The 21,385-nt window shown below is 46.4% G+C and overlaps 1 protein-coding gene and 1 long non-coding RNA gene across 2 annotated transcripts; both read left to right on the top strand.

Annotated features, from left to right (window-relative positions):
* On the top strand, positions 8,634-9,058 carry LOC109848311. Its single transcript, XR_002248765.1, has 3 exons — positions 8,634-8,775; positions 8,871-8,930; positions 9,000-9,058. It is a non-coding gene; the product is annotated as an uncharacterized LOC109848311 (long non-coding RNA).
* On the top strand, positions 9,111-9,758 carry LOC109847058. Its single transcript, XM_020416305.1, has 4 exons — positions 9,111-9,179; positions 9,246-9,317; positions 9,395-9,466; positions 9,547-9,758. The coding sequence occupies exons 1-4, from the start codon at positions 9,116-9,118 to the stop codon at positions 9,756-9,758; spliced, it is 420 nt and encodes a 139-aa protein (XP_020271894.1). The 5' UTR covers positions 9,111-9,115.

Genomic DNA, 21,385 nt, shown 5'->3' with positions numbered 1-21,385 from the left:
TTGGTCCCACAGCCGGCTCAACAGGATCAGTCTCGACAAAAGCTCCTGTCAAATACAAAATAGAATTCTCAGATGCACCATATTATAGTTGCATTAGTCAAAAATTGACTGGTCCTATAATTAACTTGAGAAGAGTTACGTACCTTCAGAAAAACCATCCTCGAGATTCTTAGGGAGCATAGACTCAGGAAATACATCTCCAGGCAATTGGTCATCAATTTGAGAAGAACCATACATGAAGTGGAGCATAGGAGTGTCTACGAGCAAACCTTCCCCGTCAAAATCATCAATCGAGAAATCTGACACAAGAGAATATAAGTACGAAAGGAGAATAAAGAGATTACGACCAATAGAAATGAATTACCTCTTATGGGTGCGTCAGCCTCTCTATTCCCAAAGTCCACGTTTGCCTCCGGCGAATTATCTAAAAGAGCAAGAAGTATAGAGACAATCAGGGAATGCACAAATTCCAAATCATTCAACTCCTTTGTGTATTGTTAATGGTAGATGTACCTGGATTCATCGAACCGGGTCCTACATCGACGGTCTCCCTAATGTCACCAGCTTCTGCAGGCCTTTCTACCTGGTACGGTGAGTCGGGCTCACCAGAAGAAGTAGAATCGTGGAAAACGGGATCAGGACTCATCTCGCTCTCCCCACGCTCCCCTATATAGAAATGGAAAAGTGTGAGTCAAATTTCTGAATGAGCAAGAGGCTGGTCTATAGGGTAGACGTTACCTACATCACTAGCAGGATCGTCACCGGCCAAATCCATATCCGATGCTCGTGAAACTACACGCGGCTTGCGGGAGCGACAGGAGCAACAATCGAAGGTCTCGTCTGGGAAGAAGGACATAATTCTTCATCTTGGTCAGCTGTGGTCCCTGAAACATCAAACCATTGTCAGGTTTAATAATTCTGGAAGATAAAAGGAAAGAGTAAGAAACTGACCTCGTTCAGAATAGTCCTCGTGATCTTCAAGATCTCCGCCTGAAGCTTCATCAACAGAATGAAAGTTCTCCTTTCCCTTTTCGTTAATCCGACGAGTCTTGTGCCGTGCCCTTTGTGATCGAGCATTTTCCCAAATCATACGAGAATCAGCCTGAGAAGCCTCCTCAGCCTCTAGCTCTGCAATCGGCTTCACAGGGACAGTTTCATTGGCTGCTAACAACCACTTGCAGCTTAGGAAGACTGAACTTAGCACCAGTACAGCCCGTCACGGTCCACAACCATGCACGAAGACCGTCCACCAAACCGCCGTGGGTCCGAAGCTGCTGACGTGGATTCCCGACATAAAGCTGATCATAGCCAAACTGGCGAGCGAATCGGCAGGGTAGGTATGGCTCTATGGAAACACTAATTCCTCACCCGGAAAGTCAGATAACCCGGCCTGATGTTCACTAGCCAGTTAAAGCAGCCGATGTCCAAATGAGTCCGATACTCCCTCGGCCTCTCCTCATCAATCAGACACTCGCCGTATCGGCCGGAGAACTGTGGAAAGCAAGTGGATACGCCCAACACTTGTGGACCTTTTGCTGCTGTCTGACGTCAGGGAATCCTCGCCCATCCCACTTGCCATTTTCAAACAGCTGTAATAGGGGAGCGGAGGGGTCTGTGGCATACGGTACTGACATCATAGAAGGGTCATCGGTCGAATCGGCGTGGTCGCATGCCACAAGAATGATTTAAACTTGGTCCCTGTAGGAAAACCACTCTCAGGACTGCTAATGGTATAGGAATGAGCGTCAATCTTCTTCAGTAGACTATTAACCCCTGAAGGAGTGAGTGGTGCCAGCTCACAAATAGCCTCGCCAGAATTGCTCTCTAGATTCCTGAACAAATAAGACGCAAACTGTTTCTGGCTCACATGGGATTTAGCCCTCTTCGCTAAGGGTTCAGACTGCGCCAAAGCGATATGATAGTGACATGTGAGGTCCCATAAAGTCTCGTAGCGGTCGGGCATGCGATCCTTCAGCTGACTTAATTCTTGGTTGGAGGGAAAATATTCCTGATATAGCATTTGTCCCATGGGCAAACCAGAAATCCTGTGCATCTCATGGAGGGCCAAGCCCAACTCCCCTTGCCGTGTCAGAAAAGTGTTCGAATCCGGGTTGTAGAGCTCGCACAAAGCGAAGAAATGCTTCGTGCTAACAGGCAAACCATACATGGTGGCACGAACGGCTGCATACAGACCACAAGCGTGCAACTCCTCGCTCCATCGGCTCAAGACGTACTTCGTCATGCGAGTCCACCAAAGCTTGTCCAAAGAATGGACCCAACCATAAAACCTGTGGCGTGTCGCAGGCATCTCCCGTCCTAAAGCAGCGAGGTGATTCTTCAAAGTAGAAGCAGCGGCAAGAAGCTCGTTACGTGGCGGTGCATCTAACCCCAATACTCCAGGATGCAATCCAGTGATGTGACTCCTGCTCGAACCAGGAGCTGCCTGATGAGTGATGTATCCGCAGTGGACGCTCTCATGCTCCTCCGTCAAGCACCACGACATCTCCCGTGTCACAGACTGACGCCGGAGCTCAGTCAACGAACGATGCCGAGGAATCTTCGGTAAATATATGAAACCACTGCCAGTCTTATGAAGCCACTGCTCAGCATCAATAAACACGGCATCCGGATCTCTGGCAGAATCACCAAATAAGAAGTCGGTCTTCTTGAGAGGCTGAATCGAACTGGCATCCTTCACGAGGGGCGCATCTGTAATCAACTGGCGAAGAGCTCGATATCCACCTTCCTTCACCACTTGGGCAACCTCTGTCGACGTGCCCGAAGCAAACCGAGGAGTGACTGGGATAGGGGAAAAATCATCGGAAGTCGAATAATACTCGCCACGACGCCCGTACACTGCGTGAGATGAGAACGCCCCAGAAGGATATTCCACTAGAAGCAAAAATTTAAACAGTTGTTAGTCTCAATCATAAAAGGAAGTTGAACTCATCCTACGAATGGGTAAGATAGAGTCACTGCCTTATAAAGGGTGAGACGATTTGGCCACATTATGCACTTATAAGATAGGGTATATCGACTATATATCCCTGCCTTATAAGGCACAATGCAGCGTCAAAACGCCCCCTTTATTGATTTTGAGATATGGTTTTGACCAAGCAAAACATATCTTTAAAGCGTCGATCCTCGCCAAGGAGAATCAAGGCTCTTCCCGATTGCCTCGCCAAGGAGAACAAAATGGGGTGAAAAGGACCAATTTACAAAGTTCTAAGAAAAAATGGACTAATTTGTAAATTTCTAAAAATAGCTCACCAGCATAAGAGGGAGGCGCGCCATCAGCCGACGCGGTAGAGGATTGACCCCTCGTAATACGAGACATAGAGGCCTGCAAAATAAATTAAAGGGTCAGATCTAGAAAAAAGTTCCTCTTTTTTGCAATTCTCCCCCCCTGAAAGGTGAGCTCGAGGCGCCAAATCTTAATCCTAACCCTCGCATGCGACCCCACAAATTCATAAATTGAATTAAGCATAAAAAATGCTAAAATGGTTGAGGATTTACCTGAGGGAAAGCTCGTGGATCCAATAAAAATCAGATCTTGAAAGAGACTCAGACCACGCGCTCGAGGGGCCTGAGAGAAATTCTAAATATGGAAGTTTTGAGGGATTTCTCAGTCAAAGATCCAAAGGAAGACTAGATCTAATGCAACTATGAAGTTTTGAGGGAGAACGGATGCTCGAGGGAAGAGAAAAATGAAAAAAGGGTAGAGGGGGGGGGGGGCGGCCCACTAATGAAGAGGAAAAACCCGCTGCTTTTATGAATGTTTAAATAACCAAGACAGTTGAAGCGCAGACCAAACCAAAAGTTGAAGCCGGACCAGGACCTGGCTTGAACCAGATAAATTCAAATTGAAGGCCGAATCGGAGCATGCGAAACAAACTCAAATCGACAGGAGGGTTCCGGTCCTTGTTTATTATTGCTCTACCCACATGTTCGGAAAAATCAGAAGATTTTTTGAGGAGCCGAATTACTGCCTTTTTTGGCTCATTTATCAAGGCCGGTTCCAAGTTCATTGGGCAAGAAATTACTCCAATAAGGTATAGCGAGTATAAAACTATTCCCATATTTTTTGTTTGAGAAGTTCCTGGAAGAATATTTTTTCATAAAATATTGCGTTAAGGATAACTCAACAACACTACGGCCGGACAACGCGTCGGCAAATAAACTCAACGCCAACAGGGCACCTTGGGGATCGATGTCAGCTAAGAAGATAGAAAATCAGGAATCGGACTTCAGTTTAAAATTCATACAACGGTCAGACAATAAATGCAGCACCGGAACTCTTACAAACATTCGACAAAGCACCGAATAGCCTGGAAGATTGAAGGAATCAAGACCACCCCAGACTTGGATTCTGATGTCATTTTCAATCGGTGAAAGACTAAACTGGCAACGCAAACGAGGCTGAAATACTTTGGAGGGGGTATCTGTAGGCGTATAAAATTGCTTATAGGTCCCTTAGCATAGCTCGGCACAAACCGACGAACCAACGAGGCGATGAGGTTGACAAATCGCACGCAAGCAACGGAATACATCCATTCATGTGTGGAATCAAGCCAAGGGTTCGAAGAATCAACGAGTCATCCAAACAAGAGCGGACTCGGATGAATCACAACCGAATCAAGATTCAGTTTCGGACTCAAACTCAGAAGTGGATTTACTGCCAAAACAGGAATCGGATTTACTGCCAAATCAGAGTCTAAGTCAACCGAAAAATGGATACAACGGACAAAACGACGAAACAGAAACGCCTAAGGGTGGCTCGGCCAAGACCGAGCCACCCATGGGTGGCTCGGCCCAGTGCCGGCCACCCATGGGTGGCCGACCCAGATCTGTGCACGGGCACAGTTCAGAGAGCCTATAAATAAGCTCCCCTTTGTTTATTTGAACAGGTTGGAACTTTGAGAACCGAAACTCTGCCGAATTGAAGATTGAGCTCAGAGTTTTGAAGACTTGAAGACTTGAAGATTCAGATCTGGTTCTCGACGAGCGTCCACGTCACAAAAGGTAGGAGTTCGAGAGAGGTAAAGATCAGATCTGAGATCTACACGAAATCACACTCCGGATCAAAGCTTGGCCTTTGATCCCGAGATCTGGACGATTATTTCCTTAGTGAACTAATCCTCCCCGGCTATTATTTCCTTGGCGAAATAATACCCGTCGAATCGTGTAGATCTGACCGGATCTAGATCGCGCAGTGGTCCACGGATTAACCCCGGCGTCGGTAAAGAACCCACACAAGCAAGAGACCGCAAAACAGGATCTTGCGATTCGTTCGACAAATAAGGAGAAAGTTGTAATTTTTTATTTCTTTTTTTATTTTGATTTTCGTTGTAACCGGATCTAAAAAAAGACCGGATCTTTGTAATCGATAAACTATTACAAGAATTTGCAATGGAATCAATGATGAAGAAAGCAACAATTTTCACCGCGAACAGTCTCCACGTCGACCTCGACCTCGTAGGAGTCGCTCCCTTTCATAGCATAGCGAGGGAGAAGTTCCCACAGCATCCTCTCCAGCGGCATCCTTTTTCGGGGGTGAGAATCTTTATTTTCTGTATCCCTGATTGATCCCTTCGCGGGTCATTAAGGAAGAACCGACATCCTCCTTCGCGGGGATTGAGGTTTCAGGATATTGGTGGTTCCAAAATACCCTCGTTTGGCCCCTTCGCGGGTCATTTGGGAAGGACCGACACCCTCCTTCGCGGGGGTTGAGATTTCAGACTTGTTTTGCTTGGCCAATTCAAGTCTTCTGGTATATTAGGGCGATCTTGTGTCGTCTTACACCTTGTAGGTCGGTGTATGTTACCACGTTATTTACGTGATGATGCATACCGTTCTTCCAGTGTAGGACACTCAAAATCGTCTCTCCAATTACCCCGTGAATGATCTTATCTCGCTCTTTATGAGATGGATTTAATTCATGGATGATTTTCTGACTCTATCCTTGTTTTGTTGCAGTCGAGTTCCCCCCGGGCAGTCTCCCTCCTCATGCCACTACTGGTTGTAGCGGGGAGGTTTTCTCTTCGGTTTCTATCAGGCATGCTATTGGTCTACTCCCCCAGTTTGATAGAGATCGTTCTGACGAATCCTGTCGTTTGATACGGGACGGAGGGCGTCATTGCTTACGCTAGCTGATCACGGATGCTCCTTTTATTGCGGATTCCATTTCTACTCAGGCTTTAAAGAAGCCCAGTTTTCTGTTCGGAGATCATATTGAGGATCCTGCTAAGTTGACTCTTACCGAGGAGCATTGGCTGAATCATGACGAAGGAGCTCTCCTGTATATTCCTTCCATTCCTCTTGGCATCTTACCGATGATGCTGATCGAGTTCATTGTGGATACACATCCCAACATAAGACTCCTGGTTCTGTTGGGTATCATTATATTCACGGTCTTCGACCAGGGATTATGGGTCTTAATACCGCACCCCCAGGCGAGGTATCCGCAGCCGCTCCTACTATGAAGAACCGTCTGGCTCATCTTGGGAGGAGGTTACCTCCACCAGATTTTAGATGCTATGGTTGGGCTTTCTCACAACCCAGGGGATGGTGGACACGCATGACCAGTTACGTCTTGGGACATTGGGAGAAAGATTTGAAGAGCAGTGGGTTGTATGCACCTATACGAGCCACCATGTACGGACTCCCAGTCAGCTGCCGCCACTTCTTGGCATTGTTGGAGACATATATCCCCGATAGTAACACATTTCTGACTAGTGGTGGGGAGTTGGGGCTGGCCTTGCATGAGATGCACCAAGTTTCTGGCCTTCCAATGGGGGATTGTCCATACCAGGAGTATTTCCCCTCAAACCAGCAATTGGAGTGGCTAAAGAAGGATGCTCCCGATATGTACGATACTCTTTGGGATCTTGCCTGTCATTACCACACCTCTCTGATTAAGGTTTCTACTCAAGCGAAGAGGAAAAGGCAGATCAGCTTGAAGCAGTTTGCTGTCTATTTGTTCCAGCATTTGGAGGGTAATTCCGGCGAGCTCATTCGTGAATTAGATGTTTTGACACCTACCGTCATTAATGAGTTGATGGAGAAGGCTGAGGCTTGCTCTTACACCCTTGCCAGTGCTGAGGGAGCTTTTCCTGCAGGAACCAAGTTTCGTTCGTTCCTTTGTCATGCACAGAAGTCCATTGAGCCCAGGACTCTGCTAGCAGGCTATCTTGCCCTCTGGTTGAAGAAATGTGTCGTTCCTTATCAGCTTTCAGACGCCTTACCTCTCGAGGTGCTCTTCCCTGCAGTTCAGCTAGCTTATGGGAGGGAACTTTCCCTGCTCCCAGCGATGGTTGCTGGTATCCATTGTGGGCTTAGGTATCTGGTCAATGGTTTTGCGCAGGTGGGTTCTGAACCGTCGGCCGAGCTTATTTGTGTGAAGGTCGAGCTTCCTTATGCGTATCTGATGGCGTGGCTTGTTCTTCACCGTCCTGACTTGATGTCGGCGCCCAACACTGTTGATGTCCCTGTTCCTTTCGTGCAGCTGCTGGAGAGAAGTAGATGGCTAGGGAGAACATTCAGTGATGTACAACGAGAGCTTCAAGTTCGTAAGAGCTGGGAGTTCTTCAAGTGTTTTCCTCGCTTTTCGGGTCACTATGGTGATGTGCTGATTGATGAGGAGAAACCCAGGACTAATCGGACTGCTCTCGACGTTGGTTGTTTCCGCTGGTTGGTAAACATCCGCTTTGGGTATCTCGTTCTCCGGGTGAAGAATCGTTGCCACATAGAGCCTTACCTTCCCTCTCGTTTTGCTCGTCAGTTTGGCTACGACCAACTATATGTTGGGAATCCGATCCGTGGTTTGAAGGTTGAGAGAGGGCTTATTGACGACGTTCGGGCATGGCTATGGACTATGGTGGGCTGCACTGGAGCCCATTTTGCTCTTCCTTCATCTAGGCGTAAGCCGTTGATTACTTTCCTCCGTTGCAAGTGGTTCCTTTCTGCCAATGAGTCCATAGGTGTGAGGAGTCTTTCAGAGTTGCAGTCTGAGCACTTGGTTTAAGTCACTATGATGGCTGCTCGTAAGGCTGAGCTTGCTAGGAAACAGGGGAAGAAGCCTGCCAAACCTTCTCTCTTGAGCAGAGACAGGATGGAGGACGATGAAGAGATCCTTCCTACTGATGATGAGGATGAGACTTCCGAGGAGGAGTATGTGGATATAGATACTGACAAAGAAAAACTTAATGCAGGTTTGTCATGCTCTTTGGCCTTCTTTCTCAATTTCAATTGGTATCAACAAAAGGTCTTGTTCACTTATCCTAACGAAATGACTCTTATCACCCCAGGTAGGACAGTCGATGAGCATGAGTCGCTCGCTTCTCGTTATGCGAGATCCAGGCCTAGTGGCATAGCTCCTACACAGGTTGAGACGCGTGGCAAGTCCGTGCACGAACGACCCGTTGGTTCTATGAGGACTGGTATTCTGAAAAAGAAGAAGACCGTTCATAAACCATACGTTGGTCGGCGCCCCTATGGAGTGGATTTAGGAGACATCGCCGACGGAGAGGAAGGTAATATCTTATTGTCTTTATTGCTTTAAGATGGTTTACCTTCTGGGATTCGTAATCATGTTTTATGTTCCAGGACACTATGAAGAGGGCAAACTTCCACCGGATCCTGTATTCCCTGGTTCTGATAATCTGGATAGCTTCATGCAGCAGATGTGTGACGCCATTCGTGACGATTCCATGGATGTCGATACGAACCTTGATACTGAGCAGGTTAATAGCGTTGAGCCCGCCATTCCATGTTCAGGTATATCTAACTCCGATGATACCCTCCTCGAGTAGCATTTAGAAGAGTTAGGGAATTCAGGATTCATTATTTTTTTGTGCTTCGCTTTCTTTCAGGTAACTTGAAGAACCCAAGCATGGATATTGGGGAAAAAGACTTTTCTGTTCCTTCTGCAGGTACCTCTGAGCTTTTCCTTCTTTCCCCATCTTCTTATACATATATTCAACACTTAAATTATTCTGCAGATGTCGTAATAGAGAAGCCAGTTGAGGATGAGGCTTTTCCTGATGTAGGTTTCGAGGAACAGGAGTGTGTCTCTGCACCAAGTTTCTCAGGACCCGACATTGGATCATTAGTCGACATGCTGGCTGAACAGGCCACCAGAGGAACCGTGGGACCACCCTTTGAGAGTGATTCATTCACAGGTATATATCTGATTCCCTTCATTTTGCCTGATCTTTTGCCTAACTAACAGAGGATTAATATTACAGTACCAGTCATTGGGACTGATTCAGTAATGATCCCCGGCATATCTAGTTTACCTCGGAGTGACGGACTTGCAGGTATACATACGATCTAGGATGTCGTGTTCCTTTTCATTTGTTTGATTTTTTTGACTAATAGATGGGTGTAATCATAGGACCAGCCACCGGGACCGATACTCTTATGACTCCTGGCATTCCCCGTGTACCTGAGGACGATGGACTTGCAGGTATGCAGATGATCTTATCCTCCCGATTCTCCTTATTTGTCTAAATTTCCATTTTGACTAATAAAGAAGTGTAACTATAGGACCAGCCATTGTGCCTGATGCCACTACAGTTTCTGGGACCGATAGTTTGCATAAAAGCGGTGTCTCCCCGCCACAGCCGAGAGGTATAACCGATTTGCCTACAGGGGTTGATATACCCTCCATGACTACTCCTGCCGTTATCTCGGAGCCTGTCAGACCTCAGCCCAAGGGGACCTCCGTTGGCATTGGTATGCTCAGAATTCTCCTTTAAATTTTCTTATCGTATTCGATAATCTCTTAGCTTTCCACACTGTTGCTTGTAGGATCTCGGTCATCTCTATATGAGCGTGTTCGCGCCCTTTTGGCCGATACCGATCCCGACAAAGACATTTTTCGTATAGACCTCGGCCTTTTTACCGTCTTTTTTAACGGCATGATCGAGAAACTTCTTCATCGAGGATATTGTTTCGATCAGTTCAGGCATTCCTTTTCTCGCTACATGACGATGATCAGAGAAGAAGGGTATCCAGAGTTGGCCGATTCTTTCACCGTCGATTTCACTGTTCTGGAGTCGGAGATCCGAGAGTTGAAAGAATTGAAGGCTAATGAGGCTTCTTCCTTCGTGTCCTCTCAGATGGAGCATAGGCTGGCACAGTGGCGCGACCTGAGATCTTCCATCGGCCGTGAGCTTCAGTCACATGAGAGTTCCGTTGCGCAGCTGATGGCTACTGTGGCGAGGAAGGATACCGATAGAGCCGGGTTACTCAGCTCTTTGGATTCCGGCCGTGAGGAAGTGGCTAGGTTGAAGGAGGCCTTGAAGCACGCCGAGGAGTCCGTTACTATTATTGCAGAAGACCTGGCTGGATTAGAGCGTTCTCGTGGACAGGCCCTCGAGAAGCTAGGATCTACACAGGAGAGATTGATGAAGCTGAAGAATGAAGCCGTGAAGATCTTGAGCAGTTCTGAAGAATCTGTCCGAGCTGGTCTGCAGGCAGAACTTGAGCAGATTTATATAGATAGGCTTTCTAGTTTAGAGTCTCATGTTCTCAGCCGCCAACTGCCTTCGGGCTAATAGTCTTTTTATTGTACGCTTTGACCTGATCTATTAATAGAGACTCAGTATTTGATTCCTTTATGATAGTTCTTTATTTATTTTGAACCCAGCGATGATAAGATTTACAGGATTTTTGGCAAACCCCCAGCCATCAACGGGTTTGATATGCCTTTACCGATTACCGTTTGAATCGGGCTAGCATGTGAATTATTAAAACCCGTCTCACATGTAACGTTGCGCTAAGAGAATTGCTTTTCTTAGACTTAATGCTATGACTTTGAATACATAGACTTAACCATTTCTTATAGGGAAAAGGTACCCCGCGCCGCGTATTAGACGACGACTTATCCCCTCTTAGGCTTCGGGATAAAATTCCCCAGGTTTAGACCCTGGTGTCTTTTTCAATCGGCGAAAGACTAAACCGGCAATGCGTGTTAGACATAGACTTTGGGATTTTTGGCAAACCCCCAGCCCTCAACGGGTTTGATGTGCCTTTACCGATTACCGTTTGAATCGGGCTAGCATGCGGATTGTCTAAATCCACCGATTACCGTTTGAATCGGGCTTACATGCGGATTGTTTTAAGCCCGTTCCGCATGTAACGTTGTGCTAAGAGAGTGAATTCTCTGAGACTTTGTGCTATGATGTCGAATACATAGGCTTCGCCCTTGTTACGGGAATAGGCTACCCGGCAACACGTGTTAGGTGTTGACTCATCCCTACTTAGGCTTCGGGATAAAATTCCCCAAGTTTAGACCTTGGTGTCTTTTTAATCGGTGAAAGACTAAACCGGCAACGCGTGTTAGGCGTAGACTTATCTCTATTTAGGAGTTGAGATAAAATTCCCCGTGCACGAAGTGCCCGGATTGGAAGTTGGGAATTGTGTCTTTTCTAAGAACAAAGACAGACTGAAAAATGGGAGAGGAAGAATTTTATATTCTATCTCCCGGTACTGAAGAGGAAGAATTTTATATTCTATCTACAGTTGGAAAGGAAACTCAAGGTGGGATCTCCACCCCTAGAATCCGAAAAGATAAAACTAAGAGTGGGATCTCCACACGACCCTAACTTTTATAGGATTGGTCATTTGAATCAAAAGAATCCATCATTCATTGAGGAGAAAGCCCAATTTCGACCCTAACTTTTATAGGTTTGGTGGAAAAATAAACAAAGGCAGACTTTCGTTTATCGAAAAGGAATGACTCGGTCTTAGTCCTAACCATTTGTAGGCTTGACTAAGTGAGATTGGGAACAATCCTAACTTTTATAGGTTTGATTGTTCGAATTGAAAGTGGACCTCTCGTTCATGGAAGGAATCGAGAGAGGAATTTGGCTTTGGCCCTAACTTTTATAGGTTTGACCTGAAAGCAAAGAGAGTGGAATACAGGTAGCAATGAAAATGCCAACTCGTATTATCACTCGAAGGAGGACTTTAATGCTAAGTAATTAGGACCTAACATGTTGAGTTTGAGAATTGCCAATGACTGGCGGATAGAATTTTTGGTGGATCCACCGTCAATTAATTTGATCAACGGATGGTTTGGTGAGGAAAGATTAACCTGTTAAAGGATTGGATCTCGTCTCACAAAAAAAAATAACTCATGAGAGTTAGAGAATTTGACAATAATAAGAAGAAACATTCCAACATTCAGAGTTCGAACGTGGATTTCTTATTCATCACTTCTACAGTGACTGGGTTATCCCTAAGAATACCAGATGTGGTATTCTTCCGGGAACTCCCCGATACATTAGTTATCCTGAAGATACTAAGGGTAGTATTTTTTTAGGAACTTGCCGTTTATCGGCATCATAAGCCGGTCGCCGTCCTTGGTGACTAGGCGATATGCGCCACTCGAGTAGACTGTCTCTACTACGAACGGTCCCTCCCATTTGGGTTCAAATTTGCCTTTCTTCTTGGAGTTAAGAATCATAGGTTGCCTTTCGGCTAGAACCAAATCCCCTTCTTTGAAGCTCCGTTGTCGAACCTTTTTGTCGAAAGCTCGAGAGATTCTGGCTTGGTAGAATTCGATATGCTATTGAGCTTCTAAACGCTTCTCATCTAGCCTTTCAAGTTCTTCAAGGCGCTTCTGATGTTGCTGTTCGGTCGTTATTTGAGTCGCGAGGGCAATTCGAAGTGACAAGATTTGAATTTCCAATGGAAGAACGGCTTCACATCCGTATACCAGTGAATATGGGGTCGCTCCCGTCGGTGTGCGCACCGTGGTACGATAGGCCCATAGAGCCGCGCCAAGCTTGTCATCCCAGTCTCGTTTATTAGTTTTCACGAGTTTCAACAAAAGCTTTATGATAGTCTTATTGAAGGCTTCGGCCAATCCATTCGCTGTGGGATTGTAAGCTGTCGACGAGATGTCCTGAATTTTGAACTTTTCGCAAAACTTGATAAATGCATTGCTGATAAATTGGGGACCGTTGTCATGTATGATTCGTCTTGGGACACCATGCCGGTAAATGATATGGTGCTTGATGAATGCAATGACGTTGCTCGTTTTAACTTCTCTGAGCGGGACCGCTTCGGCCCATTTGGAGAAGTAGTCGGTAATTGCTAGGATGAACCGATCGCCTTTGACTGACGGGGGATTTATAGGACCAACGATATCCATTCCCCAGGTCTCAAACGGCCATGACGTAACCGAAGGATGCAGATGCTCCGGAGGTTGGTGCATATAATTCGCATGTATTTGACATGCATTACACTTTCGGGCATACGCTACTGCATCACTCATCATAAAAGGCCAAAAATATCTCATTCTTCTGATGCGGTCATAAAGCTTGGGGCCGGGTTGGTGCGCGCCACACTCTCCTTCGTGTGCCTCTTTAAGGACTTCTTCAGCTTCTTTAGTCGATAAGCAACGTGCTAGCAATCCATCGTACCCCCTGCGGTATAGTGTTCGATTCTCCGTATTATAGTAGAATCTCGGCGCTCTTCGTCGGATTGAATCTCTTTCTTTTACATCTTCTGGGAGGATTCCATGCAAGATGTAATCGATGATAGGGAAACGCCAATCTCGGGGCTCGAACTCCACTTGAGTTGAATGTGTTTCCTTAATATCTTCTTCCTCGCCATCTTCATCATAGATCGGTACTAGGAGTTGGTGAGTCCTTACCGTAAAAAACTGTTCTGTTTCAGGAGGCTGCGCCAGGGATACGGCTAATGCCGCTAACGCGTCTGCGTAGGTATTCTGCAACTGTGGAATATGTTCGATAAAGAATCCTTCGAATGATTCTGCCATCTCCACTGCCATCTTATGGTATGGTATTAAATCCTGGCTTCGGACCTCGTATTCTCCCAGAACTTGTTTAACTATCAGTTGAGAATCACTGAAGGCTTCGAGATACTCAACCCCCAGTTCTTTGGCGAAACTGAGTCCTATGAGTAATGCATTATATTCGTCTACGTTATTTGAGCACGGCTCGGTCAGTGAGTAAGCTCGAGGCATCACGTGTTTTCCTGGGGAAACTAAGACAACTCCAACTCCGGAAGAAATCTTAGAACCTCCAGGAGTACTCACTACATTAGCTGCTCGTGAAGCGCCGTCGAAATACAAACGCCATACTTGCTGGTGCGAAGTTGCGTTGACTTCGTGGGTTTCATCAGGTAGGTCGTCATATATCTCGGCGGTATCCGTAGTTGGATTAGCTGCCAGGAGATCACAGATGGCCTGTCCTTTTACTGACTTCTGTTGTTTAAAATGTAAGTCGTATTGGGACAATAGTAAGGCCTATTTTGCTAATCGCCAATTCATGAAAGCTGGTTGAGTCATGAATACTCGGACTGGGTTAATCTTAGAGATAACGTAAATGGTCTGTCCAACCAGATAATGCCGCATCTTCTGAATAGCGAACACCAAGGCGAGGCATTCTCTCTCAATCATAGGATATCGAGATTCAGCGCCTACCATGGTTCGGCTTAAATAATATACCGCCTGCTTATGACCGTTATCATCATCTTGTGCAAGTAATGCACTTAATGAGTGGCTCGTCGCCTTGACATAAATCAATAACGGTTTGCCTGATATCGGTGCGACGAGTACGAGAGGTTTTGAGAGATATTCTTTAATACTCTCGAATGCCTTTTGACAAGCGTCATCCCATACAAATGACACGCCCTTCTTTGTGAGCTTGGAGAATGGTTGGCATTTTCCTAAGAGGTTCGAGATGAACCGACGGATATAAGCTAACCGCCCTTGCAATCCTCTGAGCTCCTTGAGGTTTCTCAGAGGCTGCAATTCATTAATTGCCTTTACCTTATCAGGGTCGATGTGAATACCTTTGGTGGTGACGATAAATCCCAGGAATTTACCACTGGACATTCCGAGGAAAGACTTGGTAGGATTTATTTTCAATTGATGGGCTCGCATCAAATCGAACATGGTCTTCAAGTCCTTAATGTGGTCTTTCTTATCACGACTTTTCACAACCAAATCATCCACGTAGCATTCGACAGTCTTCCGAAGATGCTGCTGAAAAATCTTTGACATGGCTCACTGATATGTGGCACCTGTATTCTTTAAACCGAAGGGCATGACCGTGTAGCAAAAAACACCGAGGGGTGTTCTAAACGCAGTATGCTTTTCATCATCTGGATGCATCTTTATTTGGTTATAACCAGAGAAACCATCCATGAAAGACATCCTCTCGAACCCGCACGTATTATCAATGATGACATCTGTGATGGGAAGGGGAAAATCATCTTTTGGGCAGGTAGCGTTGAGGTCTCTAAAGTCCATACAAACCCTGATTTTTCCGTTCTTCTTAAGGACCGGGACAATATTGGCAAGCCACTCTAGATGCTGCTCTTCCCTGACGAAGCCCGAATCAATAAGCTTTTTAACTTCTGCCTCGATTGCTTCCATCATTTACGGACGAAACCGTCTTTGTTGTTGTTTGACAGGTTTGACATCCGGTTTAATATTAAGACGATGCACTGCTACGTTTGGATCGAGCCCTGGCATGTCTTCGTAATTCCAGGCAAACACATCGATGTATTCCCTGATAAGAGAGATTAACTCTTCTTTCTCACTCGGCGGGAGGCTGTCGCTAATGAATATAGGCTTCGGATTATCTTCGCTACCCATATTCACTTGGAGTACTTGATCTTCGGTAGGAGGTTCTCTTTGTTCGAATCTATCACCGTACTGCATGTTTAAGTGATGAACCCAAGGATCTTCCCAAGTCGGCATCTGATCATCTCCTTCCATTATCGCTGGGTCAACCGTAGCCATGTTCGACATTAGTTTTTTAAACATTTCACCAAGACTTGCATCAGAATCCCAAGCAGAAGAGTCAGAAGAATATCTGTTTCTAGCTTTGTTAGCAATTTGATCGATGACCTGCCAGCAACACTCATCGTCAGATGAGGAGACATAACCTAAACCTCTTTTATGACGATAATAATCATCGGGTTTTCCTTTTGGTACATAGGCCATTCGAGGCGGAACTCGCGGACCCCGACCAAAGCAAAGACCTTCTCCGAGCGTGAAGTCATATCCATATTTCTCCATTAGATCACGCGCTTTTGTGTTATATCTAAATAGATGAGGGGCAGGTTTATCTTCATCATCTTCTTCTTCCAAGAAGTGGTCGGGTATCGGAGATTCTCTTCCTTTACTGTAGACGACTTCCTTTTCACCCCCTGTCCCTACGGGGATGACAAGTGTTGCTTTGCATGCATCCTGTACCTGCTTTTTCGTCATACAAAATGATTGAAGTGGGATATACAAGTCAGGGTTATCATAAAGCTCTTTAGTGACATTATCAAGACACATCAAGTACTCTAAATCATCGTTTATTGATAGTTCTTCGGCAAGTTACCAATTACAACTACTTTCCGATGATTCTTCATCGTCAAGATTGATTACAATGGGTACAATGTCATTAAGTACAAAACCACTATCATAATCAAACCCAGCTTCGGTATCAGCTTCATCCCCGCTGTCTGTTCCTTGGGCCGATGGTTCAGTATCGGATTCAGCACCGTATAGAAGGGAATCAGTGAAATAGTTCTCCAACCCTTTAAATGGTTTCTTATCCGTGACCACCGTCTTGACTTCATTATTTGTGTCCACATATTTGAGGCATTGGTGAAGAGATGACGGGACTATAAGATTTCCGTGGATCCAAGGTCGACCCAACAGTAAATTATAGGATGTTTCCGCGTCAATCACGTAGCAGGTAACTTCTGACTTTAAGTCTCCGATGTGACACTTTATTCGAATCTTTCCCAATGGTCTGGACCCACTGGTGTTGAATCCGTAGATCGTAGTGCCCGTGGACGCTAGCTTACTAGTCGGTATTCCGAGATTATGCATCAATCGGAATGGCATGATACTGACAGCGGAACCCGGATCGACTTGGATCCTGTTGACAACGCTGGAGCCAATGTGGCTGGTGAAGTACAGAGGCCGATCGTGCTTTGAGTTCTTCGTCTGCATGTCTTCTTTTGTGAAAGAGATGCAGGGAAAATGGTGCGCCGCGAGATTACAGTGTTGAACTGATGGCTCCAGTTCTTCAGACGACGGCTTGATTCGAGTCAAGAAAGCTTCAGAGTCGTTCAAGGCTTCCTGCAGTGCTTTCCTTGTGTCCTTTGAGAGACACAATAATTCGTATAGGGTTATCCTAGCTGGTATATTAGCTAACTGCGCCATGATGTCAAAATGAGGCGGAGAGCTGGCACTTCCCGGTTTGTCTCTACTAATCGGATGATTGAATCGAGACTGCCTCGGGTTTTGGACTTCTTGGCGTAGAGGTTCTTTCCCTTTCTCCTTTTGCTGGACTTTCTCCGTGGCTACAGGCGTTGGGGGAGTTGCGGCAATCCCCAGTTCTGCCAATGTCTTGGAGGGAACAGCTTTGGTTACCCCCTGCTTAGCCAGTTGCTCAGAAGCATCCGGATATTTGTAGTGATATTCATTCTCGCTCCTAGTAGCAAAGGCCTCCTGCTCATCTTCAGAAAGCGGGAAGGCTGGAATTTCATCGTCGTCTTCTCCTGGAATAGCAGAAGCTCCATAACAAGACTTACATTTTCCTTTTGACCTTTTCTTGGAAGAGGCTCCAGTCCATTGTTCATCTCCAATCAAATCTGGATGAACCCAAAGAATCTCACCATTCGGGGCTGTGTGTGGCACAAGTCCTTTCTGGCGCTGCTTGTGAGGATCATCATTCACGGTCTTCACTGCTGCATTTATTACCGGCTCATGCTGGAACCAGTTTAAGGGAATAGAACCGAAGCTAATCGATACTGTGTTCGCACCTACTTTCTTCTCTTTAGGTTGCTTCATAGTGATGACCCCAACATCGATTAGGGCTTGGATCTTGTCTTTAAGGGCGTAGCATGCCTTGGTAGGATGGTGCACCGCTCTGTGAAATGCACAGTATTTTGGATCATTAATTCTTTTAGCATCTTCCTGATCCTGAACCGGAGGCAATTTGATCTTGTTATTCTCTATGAGGTATTTGAAGATACCGGGGACTTCATCCTCTTTGAACGAATAGACCTTTGGGAATTTCGGCTCCGAGGCCTTTTGCTTCTGGGGCTGTTGTTGCCACCTTGATTGTTGAGGCACCTTTTGTTGCTGCTGTTGCGGTTGCGCTTGCACCTCGAACGTTTGGTTCGCGTCCACCGCATTCGCTTGTGCTTTTCCCTTACCCTTAGGGACAAAGTTATGTTGCGAAGCGTTATTTGTTATTTGACCTCTTTCCGTTTTCTTCCTTTTAAGGAATCTTTCGGCTCGTTCTCCTCGCACTTTCAAGTCCTTCCAGGTCTTTGGTGGTGCCATTCCCATAGCTTCGAGGATGTCCAATGAAAGATTATTATGACAGGTCTCGAGGATAAAATCTTCGCTGACCGGATCCCTGTATTTCATTACTTTGTTTCAGAATCTCTTCACGAAGTTTTCGACTGTCTCACCATTTTTTTGCTTCTCGTCAAATAGTGTGCCGATCGAAATCTCGGTGTCGTCATCGAAGAAGTTCGTCAGAAACATATCTTCCATGTCATCCCAACTGCTAATACTCTCCGGCTTGAGGCGACGATACCAATCGAAGGCTGCTCTGCGAAGAGTGCCAACGAATGACCGCACCATTAAGGGTTCATTCCCGGAGATTATTCCTAAGTGAGACTTAAAATATATCAAGTGTTGGGTAGGAGAACCCTTTCCATCAAACGGCGTGAAGTTGATTAAATTGAACTTTACCGGATATGGAATTGATTCACATTCCCTTGGGTATGGACATGGTATGCCGGACCTCTTCACTTCTTGAGCATTCATCAACGCGTTGATTTTGCTCTCCAAGTCCCTCATTTTCTTGTCTTCATTCGCATCTGTCTTCGAATGGCTTCGGGGAGAGGTAACGTGGTCCTCCTTCACATTATCATCCGAGGGACCGCCTCCGTTATTGTTGTTGACAGAAGGGATATTTATGTTGACATTATCCTCTTCCCGTTCATTCTCATCTTGATTCGTATTATTGTGACGACTGGGTTCTCCTTGGTGAGTTGTCAGTGCCGCGATTTGCTGGTCATGCATCTCTCTCATCTGCTGCATGGCCATATCCATCTCGAACTTGAAACTTTCTTTCTGCTTAGTCAGGGCCTCTTCAAGCATCTTGGTTACTTGTTCGGCGCTGATCATAAGTGACTCATAGGGTTGTCCCGCACTAGATTCTGTGTCATCAGACGCTATAGCCGAGCAGGAATCTGAACCAGCATCTGACACCTCTTCTTCCAAAGGAAGTCCCTTTTGCATCCTTTGGTAATTCTTTCGCCTATTGGTCCCTGATCACAATCGAGTCATACGCTGGGATACTTCGGCAAACTGATCTGGGCTAAAGTGTCGTGTCGATTTCCCTCTGCCGGTCATATTAGCAGACACTTCTAGGAATTCGTCCTCTTGGCGGACAGGCTTCTTCCTATGGAAGCGCCTTGGCTTGGTCTCGGACGTTCTGGTGGAAATTCTCTCGAACACCGAAACTCTCCTTGGGGCTTTAGAACAGCAGCATTCTGAAAATACCGCCTTGATTATGTTGGCACATGGACAGTGAGACTCCGTGTCTTGAGCGTCTCTCTTTCGAGACTTACCTGCACTCCCGGCTCTATAGTACAACTCGTCAGTTTGATAACTGGAGCAACCCATAGAGTGCTGGCATGACTTCCCAGGTATAACACCATCATCATCAGACGAATGTGCTTCCCTCTGGGGATATGACGCTTTATTAGCGTTTTTAAAAGTCGCACGTTCAAGTTTACGCTTCTGCGAGCATGAAAACCTAACGGGCTCTTGAACTTCGACCCGCAATCCAATACGGTCGGTAACAGAGGCTTTCCCTCTGTTATCTTTCTTAGGGGGATTGGTACGACCCCCAGTCTGGTTTGTCATTTGGGGACCTTTCAACGGTCCCAATCGCTCTTTGACAGGTACTTTACCTCGATCTTCTGGTAAAGGACCGAGGCAACCTTTCAAAGAAACTCTGGATCTTGTAGGACCCACGTTCTTGCCTGGCTCCGTTGGAAGTGCGGGGACAGGGGAAGCGGGATCTGGATTTGAAGAAGGTTGGATGATAACTCTGTCCACTTTTGTCTTAGGTGCCGGTTTTGTCTTTGGCACCCACACTTTCTTGTGTCTAGGCGGCTTCTTGACCGTCTCTTCTTTCTGCATCTCTTCCGCTTTCTGCAGAAAGACTCGGGCATGCGCGAGCAATGCGCGGCGTTTCTTGATTCGCTCCTCGAGAGTGGAGCGATTCTTCTTGACGCGGACCCATTCATTTGTCTCCGCCTTAGAGGAGAGGTTGGCGGTTCGCCGTTGTTGTTCTTGGTGCTGCCTTGATTTTAGGTCCTCCGTGTAACGGACCCCGTCCATCGACTCTGCGGCCTTGGCCAATTGTCGCGCAAGGCGTTGACGCCGTCTTTGGCGCGCCCTCTTTGACAAAGCTGGAGCACCTTCAGCAGTTACCTTCACGGCGGAGGGGAGGTCTGGATCTGCAGCTTTGATCTCTTCGGATGCTGCAGGGACGCCACAGGGCACGAGTGCAGCAGCGGCGAGGGGATCTTGGATCTTCAACCCTGAGGTCCCGCGAGCGTTCTTGGAAGAGGAGGTCTTCCTGCGCCTGTTTGGAGAGGCGGATCTGGAGGAGGAGGAAGAGAGGTACTCTTCAAACTTCTGTTGATCGAACTCACATTCGATCTCTTCGTTCACCCAGATCTTGAATGCCGGTTGCGTCATGACAGCCTCGGCAGCGAGGCTGTAAGTCTTCCTACGCCTGTTTGGAGAGGCGGATCTGGAGGAGGAGGAAGAGAGGTACTCTTCAAACTTCTGTTGATCGAACTCACATTCGATCTCTTCGTTCACCCAGATCTTGAATGCCGGTTGCGTCATGACAGCCTCGGCAGCGAGGCTGTTGGCTCCCACTGTGGTCACCAGTTTGTTTTCGGTGAAAGTTGCCTTCATTACTGAACTCATCATAATATTAGTCTTTACAAAGAATTCAGATCTTAATCAAAAGAAAAGATAAAAAAAATTACAACTTTCTCGAATATAACACAAGATCCGTTCGTCGTCTCTTGCTTGCGTGGGTCTTTAGCCTGTGACGGGGATGTCGATATCCGTGGACTACCTGGCAATCAGATCAGGTCCAAAGCTTCGTCGATCCGCGAGGAGATCTAGAAACAGAAGCGTCTATCTCGATAAAAGCGAGATAATTGCTCTTCTTAGAATTACCACAACGGGATAAGACTAAGGATCGGATGCGGGTGATGTAGATCTGACGAAGAAACTCTCTTGTGTTGAAGTGCTCGATCACTCTTCACTCCGGCAGGGCTTCGCCAATTCTCC

This window comes from Asparagus officinalis, chromosome 7 (genome assembly GCF_001876935.1).
Source record: "Asparagus officinalis chromosome 7, Aspof.V1, whole genome shotgun sequence".
Lineage (NCBI taxonomy): Eukaryota > Viridiplantae > Streptophyta > Magnoliopsida > Asparagales > Asparagaceae > Asparagus > Asparagus officinalis.
The sequence above is the reverse complement of the archived record's forward strand: the minus strand, read 5'-3'. Positions and strand labels throughout refer to the sequence as shown.